The 12,015-nt window shown below is 34.8% G+C and overlaps 1 protein-coding gene across 4 annotated transcripts in view; it reads left to right on the forward strand.

The window, feature by feature from the left end:
- GRM8 (glutamate metabotropic receptor 8) overlaps positions 1 to 4,974 on the forward strand; it is a 682,520-nt gene extending 677,546 nt beyond the window's left edge. For 2 of the 4 annotated variants that reach the window (XM_033099298.1, XM_033099299.1), the window contains exon 11: positions 4,316 to 4,973. In XM_033099298.1, the coding sequence (XP_032955189.1) occupies positions 4,316 to 4,365 (50 nt within the window). In that variant the 3' untranslated portion in view covers positions 4,366 to 4,973. Of the gene's footprint in view, positions 1 to 4,315 lie in introns of all 4 variants that reach the window. The other 2 variants (XM_033099301.1, XM_033099300.1) reach the window with 2 other exon arrangements.
- Positions 4,975 to 12,015: the final 7,041 nt, after the last annotated feature.

The raw sequence follows: 12,015 nt of genomic DNA on the forward strand, positions 1-12,015 counted from the left end.
AACACTCCCCACACAGTCACTTTTCTGCAAGTATGAACCCTTGAGAAACTGCAAGAAAAGGCACAACAAGGATGGGTTTTGGTCATAATTGTTATAATCATCTTTGATTACAGGTAAGCAATTTACTGGGCCTATTTGGTCTCTTAGCAAAAGATGTACTATAACTACTTTCAAAGTCATCCAAGCAGAAATACTTGTGATTTGAGGGCAGAATTTTATCTGTGTTTTTCTGCCTTGAAAGCATCAGTTCAGGAACTTCAAACCCATCGCAGGATGCCAATAATCCACTGTTAGCCAACAGTACACTTTGTACATGGGTACTTCTCAGTATGAGGCAGCAGAGTCTATAGTTGTACTTGTTTTTTAGCTACACTCCAGAAAACATTATATAATATGGTTGCAAATGGAAACAACCAAATACACAGTCAAATAAATACACAGTCACATCCCAGACTCACCTCTGGACTGTGGTAAGAAAAAAACGAATAAACTTTTCCCACTCTTTCAAAAAATAAATAGCCTCCCCGAAGAGGAAAATTTCCAGTATTGATAGAGACTAATCCCTTATTATAGAACTGTCTCATACATTTTCTTTTTTCCTTCTGTGACTTTTTGTTGATGATGAAATGGAAATTATGTACCATGTGTTCATTTCCCCCATTTTCTCTGAAATAAGAATGAAGGATTACAAGTGTGGAGCCTGTATGGAAGACAAACATATAATATTCTAGAGGAGTTAGATGCTCACTTTTGGATTATAAAGGTGACTCAAAATCAAGTCAGTTACTGTCTGAAAGAAGGTTAAGTTGTACTTTGGAGATTTTGGTGTATTCATCTTTTACAGGAGTAGTTTGGATTTGAATAAATTGAGCCCAGATAAAGTGATTATAGTTTACACATTCAGGAGAGACAGTGCATGAAATCTTCACCCATCTTTCCAAAATCCCACCCCAGGTACCCATTGTTAACCTTTATTCACGTACACCACTTGGGTATCATGGACTTCTCATGTCCCTGTTACCCTTACTACATGTACCAGTGGTTTTAATGGAGTCAAAAGTCTACTAAAATCACAAACTTTCTAAAAATATCAATAACTGGGATAACAAATGCAATGTTTGTCTTCTAAAAACGTCTTATCTCTTTAGACGTATAACTGAATGTTGGGAAAGGCTTTGCCATTCCACCGTAACTAGTACCATGCCTCCTCAGATTTAAGACCCCCTCCTCTGGAAATGGGTAGAGTCTATTCTCAGTAAGTCCGGAGCGGGTTAATGCACTGGACCAGTATCCGTGCTGCTCTATTCCCATACTTTCTGCTACCGGACTTTTGGTAAATCACCATTACCACAACAAAGTGACGATGACACACATGAAAGTGTTTTATAAACTGTAAATCACCATATGCAGGTAAAGTGATCAGTGTTGCCGTGAGAATATAGATTGGTCTGTGGTTAATAGAAAAGAGAACAAATGAAACTCAGAAACCATTGTTTTAGCATTCCTCTTTCTTTTTTTTAATATGTGGAGGATTTTGATATTATGGCTACTGTTCCATTGTTGAGGTTTTTTTCCTGACCAATGCACTGTGTATTTATGATATACATTCCATGTTTTTCTTTCCTGGCCATGGAACAGCTCTATAGGTCGTATTTAGAAACTTACTCTTAATGATGACTTGTTGATGCCAGAAATTCTGGTCACATATTTAAGGTTTTAATGCTTCAAAAGCTACACAGAATAAATATAAGTCATGTGAAGCTGGAAGGGAGACCAAGGAGTCCATGTTAATTACTGAATTTGCAGATTACTACATTTCAAACAAAAAAAGGTCAAGTGTTGTTTCATCAAAGTGTGGGAAAGGAGTTAGAAACAAAGTTGATATATATGAATTTTATCAACTGTACCCAATTAACAAAGTCTGTAACATGGTATTCCTTAAGCTATATGCATGAATAATTCATGAGAACAGCTGCTGCTGGAGGGAGCTCCGCTTTCTCTGGCTATGAACACAGTGTGGTGTGCACAGGAAATTCATTGTTGCTGTATTCAAAACCTGATTGTCACATCAGCATATTCATTACCACTGCGAAAACACTCCCTATTATCTCATATGTACCTCCCTCATCCATTATGCTCTGTAATACTACTTGCAAAATGTCTGCCATTCCCAAGATTTGTCCCTTACCATTATTTTCCTGTTGACTAATGTCATCGGCTTCCAAAGCCTTGCACTCCCTTTTCTAAACATTAGAAAAATTAAGATTGCTCTCCTTTCATAAATTATAGTCTAGATTCTCAATAGAATTTACCATCTTTTCCCCCCTGGAGATCACTTCTAAGGGTTCAGAAAATGAAGTATGCATCTTTAATTAGCTATGGACTTAAAGTTGGAATGATCCTTGAAGATGGTCTGATCCAAATCATTTTCTGTTGAATTAACATCTGAATATTATCTTCTTCAAAGTCTTTTGGCTCTTGTTCTTCTATGCCAACCATATTTTTTTTTTCTAGCTACCCACAAATGTGAATAATATTTTCTACATTTTTACTTATTGTTGAATATGTTGAATAAGGCATGAAATTGAACCACCTTTTTAAGGGTCATTTTCTAACTATTATGACAATTTTTCTTTACCTTTTCTATGAAGATTATGTGAAATTCCTTCAAAAACATAGCTGAAGTACAGATTTTATTCTATTTTTCTGAGGAAATTTGGAGGCATATGAGAGCATTATGTCAATTAGAAATAAAAACAAATGAAGTAATAAAAGTAAATGAGCATAAAAATCATTGTATTTCACTTCACACCAAACCAAATGTAACAGACATCCTACTTTTTGGATGGGGTAAGAAGAAATGTAGGATTCCTTATTGATTCTCCCAGACAATAGCCCCTCAAAGGTGCTCTGCCTCTATACTCTCCAAACCCAACATTGTGGATTTTGGACCAGTGATGAAACTGAAGACCAGTCACTTGGTTCAATGAACTTTTCTTACTCATTTTGTAGGAAACAGAATGTAATTTAAAACAAGGTCTCAAATCTACTTCCTTTCTACTGTGCCACAAAAATAATCTAAAAGAAGTGTGAGCAATGTAGATAAAACAAGCGGATATGTCACCTATTTTTGGCATGAAGCTCATAATATTCAATGAAATCAAAAATAGCAAAACTGTCTACAATTAGTACTTCCTTGGGTTGTCTACATTAATTTTAGTGACTGTGAACTTTGCATGAACCTAATCTCTGGTAAGAACTTGTCTGGTCAATCACCAGTGGTGACGTATACTAAAATGGAATGAGCCTGATTGCCAATTATTTCCGAAGAAGACTTTTATAATTTCCTCACTCAATGTTCAAAAACTAAACTGTTCTCTAAAAGTCTGTTTCATTCTGAGTTGGATTTATGTAGTGAAATACATATGTTTTGCATTAATTTCATGTATATCTTATGATTATTCATTCCAGAAATCCACTGAAAAATAGGACATCACATTTGAATTTTAGAACAGAGATTTATTCCATCACATCTTTCAAAAAACCCAAAGGAATTATTTGGATTTAGATTTAGATTCTCTGGAAATTTAAGCATAAGTATAAATTTGATTTAGAATATTCTGTTATTCATATCTTTCTCATCTTACAATCGTGGGTTTTACTTCATGGTAAGTTGGTACTAGAACAATTAAATATTCATTTCCTTTTTTGAGTCTTTGTTTTATATACATCTGCATTTGTATCCTTTGGATGAAAGCAGACGGCATATATTTACTTTCATATTTACAAATATTTTATGAACTTGATATTTTATTATGTTTCTGTCTAGAGTCTAAAAGTATTTTTCAATGGAAGATATATTCATTCTCAAAGTAATTATAATTACTAAATCTTTTTTGGTCATCAAAACAGACTCAAAGAATTTAGGTCTTTAACTGAGGTTGCAAAAAGTATTATTTTGTATTTTGCAGTAGGTATTTATGTTTTTTCGTTTTTCATATTGCAAATTTTTGTTAATCAAAATACACATTTAAATTAAATTTGACCTAAATTTATTAAAGATTAGAACTTTTACATTTTTAGTTTTCTGCTAAACGCCTATACTATAAAATGAGGCGAGTGGTTTTACCGATTAAAATTGCTGCTACATTTTTAGTCCCATGATCATTTAATTCCTACTACACGGTTTGAAAAATAGTAAGTAACGTAGTAAAAAGTGAATAAAAACGTCATTATGGAATTTGAATTTTAAAATGACTCTAACAGAATAATTTATTATTATATAATATTAATGTGTTTTAATTTATCTTAACAGCTTCCTCTACCAAGACAACATATATCAGCTATAGCAATCATTCACTCTGAAACAGGGAAATGATACAATATGAAGAAATCTGTATGTGATCTTAAACAATGGACATGACACCGCCAAAACTCACTCCTGAAGATCTCTGTAGACTACACTCAATCAAATCAATAGTCCATCTTGTAAGGAACAAAAAGTAGCCATGACCCAAAAGTATCAATAACAGAGAGTGAAGAAACCCATTTTATACAATACAGCCAATGAGTATCAAGCTAAAGTATTGCTTACTCATGAGCCGTTAAAAATAAAAAAATAAAAATCACAAAAGGAAAACTAATGTTAGCTTGTGAAAAAAAAATGCTGTTGAAATAAACCACGTCTGATGTTATTCTTGTAAGTATTTTTCTGTGATTGTGAGAATTCCCGTTCCTGTTCCACATTGTTCAACTTGTATAAGACAATGAATCTGTTTCTTGTAATGGCTGACCGGATTGAAGCCCTGGGTTGTGCTAAAAATAAATGCAATGGTTGACGCATGCAATTTTTATACAAATAATTTATTTCTAATAATAAAGGAATGTTTTGCAAATGTTGAGAGTTGTTTCGTTCCAGTTTTAAAGCCAGGGAAAACTCTTTCCAGTTGGTACTTGTGCTGTTACGTTAATTCTTGCTCAAAAAGTCCTAGTGTTCCAAGGAAATAGGATTTCCTGGAGGAATGTGTTTTTGTTCATTCATGTGTATATGAAGAAGATTGACTTTTATTCCTATATGAAAAAAATTATTTGTGTAATATTTTGTGACTATTTCAAGATTTACGTGGTAGCTTTTTCATAGCAGTTGCTTCTTTTATGAAGAATCAAGCAATAGCTTGAGGTGAATTGCTTCAGGTATCATAATTAACAAATGATGAGTTAAACTTTACTTGGGAGAATGTCATATGAAAATCATCATCTAAAAGTATATCAGAGTGTCACTAAAATTCTCTATTTTCTAAGTCAGAACTTTTGCATTATGACATGCGGTATTCCAAGATGTGTAATATTAACCTTTTCTCACCTGGTTATTTCACCTGGTTTATCACCTGGTTATATTCCAGTGAAATCAAAGAAGTAATGGGCCTTACCCAGTACATTCCTCAAAGCACAGAATTAGCATATTTATTCCCTTGGCATCACTAAAGAAACCACAGTTCAGATAATATGTCAATGCCTTCTTATTTTCCAAATGAAAACATTCATTGGTTCATAGAACAATATCATTAAAGAGAGAGAGAGAGAGAGCAGAGAGCTTGTGTCATGCTAATAAACCATGATAGGATGGATAAAGGGAGGCTGTAAAGGCTTTCAAATCTGTTACTATTTTCATCATGGGCTCCTTTATTCTGTACAATCCCAGACATCCATCAAGTCAATGGGTCTCTACAATCATTTTGTTAGTAAATGTTCTCTCTGCTGAGTTAGCTTGGATGGCTCATTGCACTCCTTACAGATATAAAGAGCTGTAAAATGCTCTGTAGCTTCAACCCAAATATCGACAGTCACTTTATTTAATAGAGTTGAAGTAGCATAGCTCATGCTCCTTCAAAGTCTAGTATCATTTCCTAGATACCTACACAAACAGAAAGCTGCATACAGAAGGAAACGTGTACTTATTGGCTGTTTGTTGAGTTTCTCCTAATAGTATTCGTTGTTTGTAGGTAATACTTAAATCAAGGAGTGAGGGCATTATTTTCAAATTTTCAGATAACCTTTATTACTGATAAATACAATCCTATCATTAGGAGGATCCAAAACCCACCTCTAGGTGTGCCTTTTTAGATAAGACCAAGTTTAAAACAAAACAAACACATAACTGCATACGTAGTATATTTTATTGTGCCATGTAGCACCAATAGCCATACCAAGGAAAGTAATTGTAATTGTATTTCACTTTTTAAGTTGACAGTTTTCTTTGTATTGGAGATTATTAGTGGTTTTTAAGATGTTTGAGTTAATTTTAATGAATAAGCATCCATATGCTTGGTTGAGAAAAATGCTTAAATTTTACAAGCTTTGCATTTCTTTCAGGGAGCAAAATTCAAGTATATTTTCATGTTTTCATTTACTAATTGACTCTAATCAGGGTAAGTGGATGTAACAGGGTGATTACGAGAGGAAAGCTGGCTCTCAGGCCAAACGTGGGTTATTACTATTATTTTTTTTCTTTGAGGTTTTAAGATGAAAAATAAAAAATTGAGCATAATTCATGACATTTCAAAATTGTTCTCCCTATTGCAAACTTACCCATGTGTTGTTTTCCCTAAGTATTTTTCTAAATAATTGATACGTGTTCCCTGCTCTACAATCATATTTAACTTATAATAGAGCTGAATAATAGTTCTCGTGGATTTACATATGCCAATCATCCTTTATAACATTATCTCAATGGGAAACTTTCTCCTTGATGAAACTATGACCCTCCCCAGGCAATGGGAGAATAAATTCTCTCAGTGTCTTACAGTAGGAGCTGGAGAATTCTGACCTCCACTGTGGTTATTTCTCAGGGATTTTGCTGAGGGCTTAGGAGGTGGTCCTATAGGCCGGGACAATGGGAGGGATCCAGTAAGAAGGATTTAGCATGTGCTACCAGTGGTTCGTAAGTCCCATGCTTTAAAATGAACTGCCTGTGTACTATAGATAAGCAAATAAAAGTTGCATGGGAAAATATAGTATTCTATTTTTTAGAATCGACCTTGTGTTTTATTCTGGCCAAGAAATGTCACATCTAATCTCAGCATGCCAGAGGGAATACTGAAAATGTAGCCCAGGGTAATATTCAGCAAATGTCACTAGTAGAAGATGAGTGGATATATTAGTATGACCTTGGGCCAAATCTGACCTCAATTTTTTAAAAAAATTAGCTTATATTAGTTAATATTTTAAGGTGTCTACATCAATGGTGATCTGTCATCAACTAATTTTCTTTTTAAGAAAAACTACTCATAAAATTTAAACTTGAGGGATGACCCATTGGAACATGAATAGGAACTGAATGGCTAAGTTAATTTGGAGTGTTTGTAAGAAATTTTTACCAAAAAAAAATGTGGCTTTTCAGATGAATAGGATTTTACTTTTAAATTTAAATTAAATACCACATTATGGGAACTCTAACTAGGAACAAAAATTTGTGTCATTTATATTCCCCCCTCCCCATTTTAACTATATTCTCTATTATTTACCAGTGACAGTGTAGAAAGAATATTAACAATTTTCTAAATTATATTAGCTAACACTGATAGTTATTCAGTCAGCAAGCAGAAAAAAATGGCATTCTTAAACTCTATTATGCAACCTTACCAAATTTTCTCATTTCATTTAATTTAATGTCAGTATTTTCATCCAGCTTTTAGAATAAAATTGCTAAGAATAACAATGAGGTTGCATGAAAGGATAATTGAGAAATATTAACAAACTGTAGAATATTCTAATCATATATAATAATCTTTAGAAATGTTTCATTTTTGCTTTTATTATGGTTTCCCCTTTAATGAAGATACGGATAATGAAGAAAAATTTGACCATAGCTAAAAGAAAAGATTTCTTTAAGAAGAAATTATGTCTGTGAATGTTCAGAAACTTGCTGACTGTCACTCTTGGAAAATGTCATATTTTAGGCATAGTAGCAAAAAGCAGAACAATAGTTGTTTTCAAAAACTATTTTCTATTACTGTTCTATTTCAGTCTTTTTAAAGATGTTTTTTAGCATAAATTTTAATGATGTTATTGCTTTTGGGTATATTATTTCATCATTTAATTTAACCCTTCATTAAGATATTCAGAATATTTTTCCCTCTGTTGAACTCAGTGTATGATGAGTGGATGAATGTAAAGACTTTACATTGATGAATATAAAGTCATATATTTTGACTTACTTGTCTGCCGTCAGAGTGATAAGGATAGAGAAAAGAAATTTGACCTGTTAAATACAGAGGGTGGTAAAAAAAAATGTATACACATTTTAAGGAAGGAAAAAAAACAACTGTATTAAAATTACCCTGATGGTAATGAGTATCTCTTGTAATTGCAGAGGTCAAATGTGACTTGTACTCATCTTCTGTTATTGGTGTATATTGAGTATTACAATTTTAATACAGTTTTTTCCTTTCTTAAAATATGTATACGTTTTTTTGGCACCCTGTGTATTTTTTTCTAATTGTCTACTGTTTAATTAAGTAGCTTAGGCAAAGCTAACTAGGACAAATAACTTGTTACAAAGTCAAGAATGCCAGCATGGATTGGGACCAATGAAAAAACAAGACATGATCATATAATCACTTGGAAGGGAGAGGTGATGTGGTTATAGAAAACAGGAAAGACAAACAATTGGTGTAATGTTTCAGTTTTTAAAGTCAATGTAAGAGATTTTTTGCCAATGAACTAAGTCCCATTAGGTAAGTTCACTATAACATAGGATGGTGTTTGAGAGCTAATGAAAATTATTAGAGTGTTAAAGTATAATTTTGGAACAGTTAAAAATCTTACTCTCAGACAGAGGTAAAATGAACAAGTCAAGGATTTTATTCAACTCATTAACTACTGAGGGCACAAGTAAAATGTTCAACTAGTCTAAAGACCCTTTGAGATACTAGTAATATATATAATAAATAAATAAATATTGAGATGAATCAGATGGCTAGATACAAAACTAGTTTGATGTCTTATAGTATAGTGAACCACAAACATTGAGACAATCTATTCCATTGGATAGACATTATTTGAATCTACTGGATACAAATTGACAAATTAACCCTTGTACCTACAGAAGTCTAAAGTACCCATATTGAGAGAAATTCAAAATCATCACCATCCTGAAAGAATAACCATTAATATATTTTGCCTATTTCCAAGTTTTGAATAATTTTTCTGGGGAGTGACATTTCATTGTTTCACTTCCCCTAATTTCAAGCATTGCATCACCAGGATTTGAATAGTAAAGATCACAGCCATGTCTAAAATCATGTTACAAGAATCCAAGTTAGTAAGGGAAGGGGTCTGGGATGGGTCTGTGCTGTAACTATTGTTTCTTATCTTTATTCTATATCTGGCGTTCAGAGTCTGCATTGCCTGAGATGATATGGCGGAGAAATGTGAATAACTGGGTGGCTCCCTTCAGCTAACAGTATCCTACCTGGCAGTTCCTCAATCAGCTGTGAAAGTACGACTTCTTCCTTTTGCCCCACCTCCTGTATTGTCATTTCTAGCAGGTATTTTCTCTCCCTTTTGGGGGTGTATTACCCTAAAAGGGGAAATTAGCTTTTTAAGAGCATCCCTGAAGATGAACCATGGATAATTTCCCAAATCTCCATGCATATGTTCTATTTGTCATTGGCTATTCAACCTGTCCCATCCCAACAAAGCCATTTCCCGGATTCTGCCACTGGCATCTTCCAGGCAGGCGAAGCACGAATGAAGTCTTCTCAATCAAAGAGGGGGTGTGGGGAGGGGACAGGTATGATCAATGGAGCTCTGCTTTTCCACAAATATCCTGGAATTTAAGAACCTCCATCTACCCCTCACTTCCTTCTGGCATTCTGGGCTCTGCACAGCAGGTTAATGGTGAGGGTAGGGCCATGGGTCTCTGTTTCCGTATGGAACCCATTTTCTGAATGGAATACTAGAAGCCTTGGATCTCAAAGGTCCCTTGAGAATCTTTGCTAATCTCCTGGAAAGAGGAAGGAGAAACAGCCTGTACTAGGTGAAATTATACAATAGATAAAATACGACTTACTGATTTTTCTATTTATTTTTTCTTGTAATGTTCTCAAACTTCTTTATACCCCTTGACAATGTCGCTCAGGCGACCAATATCTTCAGTATACACTCCAGGTACTCAGAAATCCACTTTTCCCATTTTCTATCTATGCCTCAATCCCAAATTGTTTTTCTGTGTCAAAGTTGTTCCCACCCCCCAACCAACACAGATATCAAAGAGGCATATCAAAGGCTCCTAGGGAAGTTACTACAGCTGGATTTTAAGTACTCGACCATATAGTTATTTTAATCATTTTATTTAGAAACTAGTTATTGAGGACCTGCTACATAGCAGATGCTACAGGTGCTGAGAAGAGGGGACCAAAGCAACAACAACAAAAACCCTGACTCTCATGGAATTTATATTTCTGTAGGGAAGATAAATAGTAAATAAGATAAATAGTTAAATATCAGGTGTGATGGTGATACATGTTGAGAAGAGAAACAAATAAGTCAGAGAAAGTGGATAGGAAATGGTTAAGCAGCAGCATTGATAGACAGCAAGGTTCAAATTTCAGGTGCAATGGTTAGGAAAGCTGACATTTAATTAAAGGCCTGAAGAAAATGAGGGATTGTTCTATGCAGTGTCCTGGGGAAAAGAATTCTAGGCAAAGGGAGAGCAAGGAGACTTGTCCCGAGTCAGAAGCATATCTAGACCAGGATAAGGTGAAAGGAGTGAGGTGGCGTGGGGTACAAGGTCTTAGAGGGCTTTGTAGGTCACTGAAAGGACCATAATTTTACAGTGAGTGATGGGAGACAGGGTTTTGAGCGAAGGAGTGACGCAACGGTTCTTAATTTTAACTGAGTCTTTCTGACTGGTGTAATGACATGAAATTAACCTCCAGGAGGCAATGGCAAAAGCACAGGCACCAGTTAGAAGACTGCTGGATGATCCAGGGTACAGACGATCATGAATTGGGCTAAGCACAATAGTGGAGGCTGTGCAAGTGGTTAACTCGCACTCTCTATGTATGTATACTTTGACAGAAGATCCTACTAATTTGCTGATGGATTACATGTACATTGAGAGAGAAGGGTGATTCCAGGGCTCTTGACCTGAGTAACTAAGAGGATGGTATTGCTATTTAGTGAGATGAGGGAGACGGAGAAGGGTTGAGGGAAATATAATTCATCCTAAAATATGAATGTTTGATATCTCTTACCACTCAAGCTCTTTGAAAGGCACATGGATCATTCATTGGGATAACTCTAGAAATCTCAGGGTGAATTTGGGGACAGGAAATACCATGAGAATGAGCATTTGCTCCCTCTGGGATATTTTCAGATTGTCTCCCAATGTCACCAGACCTCTCTCTCTTCTCCCTATTCTCTCTTCCAGGCTAAATCCTGTGCTGATTTGTTTTTCTTCTTCCTCATGTATCCCTATAGCACTTGCCTATCTCCCGACCCTATCCCAGTTCTTCTGTGGTTCTTTTAAAGTTTGTTTATTGCTATAGTTGATATTGTACTGTTGTTTCTCCCCAAGAAATGGCCTGAGTATTTGGGTCAACTTTAACCCCCAGCTTTCTATTTCCTTGGCTTCTGAGTTATTTGAAAGTGAACGGTCCTCCTCAGAATATACCCTAGGAAAATTATCCTTTACCTCCAATCTTTTGTCCCAACGGAGACTCTCTTTTTGTCCAAGAAGGTCAATTGCCTTCTCAAGAAGCATAACTATCTGCCTGAAATATAAAATAAGTAAATAAAGGGGATAATGCCTGAAATCATAAACATTAAGGGGTTGCAGGAGTAAAATGCTTTAGTTGTCTTCCAGTATATAAGCTCCTTCTCTCTGAAGGACTTGCCTTTTCATTCATTCATTATTTCATTCAATCAATCATTCATTCATTCTTTCAATACAAGCAATGTGAAAAGTCATATGTTAATCCTTGTGCAGAAATACAAAGGCCTTAGTAGCTG

Source organism: Rhinolophus ferrumequinum, chromosome 26 (genome assembly GCF_004115265.2).
Source record: "Rhinolophus ferrumequinum isolate MPI-CBG mRhiFer1 chromosome 26, mRhiFer1_v1.p, whole genome shotgun sequence".
Classification (NCBI taxonomy): domain Eukaryota; kingdom Metazoa; phylum Chordata; class Mammalia; order Chiroptera; family Rhinolophidae; genus Rhinolophus; species Rhinolophus ferrumequinum.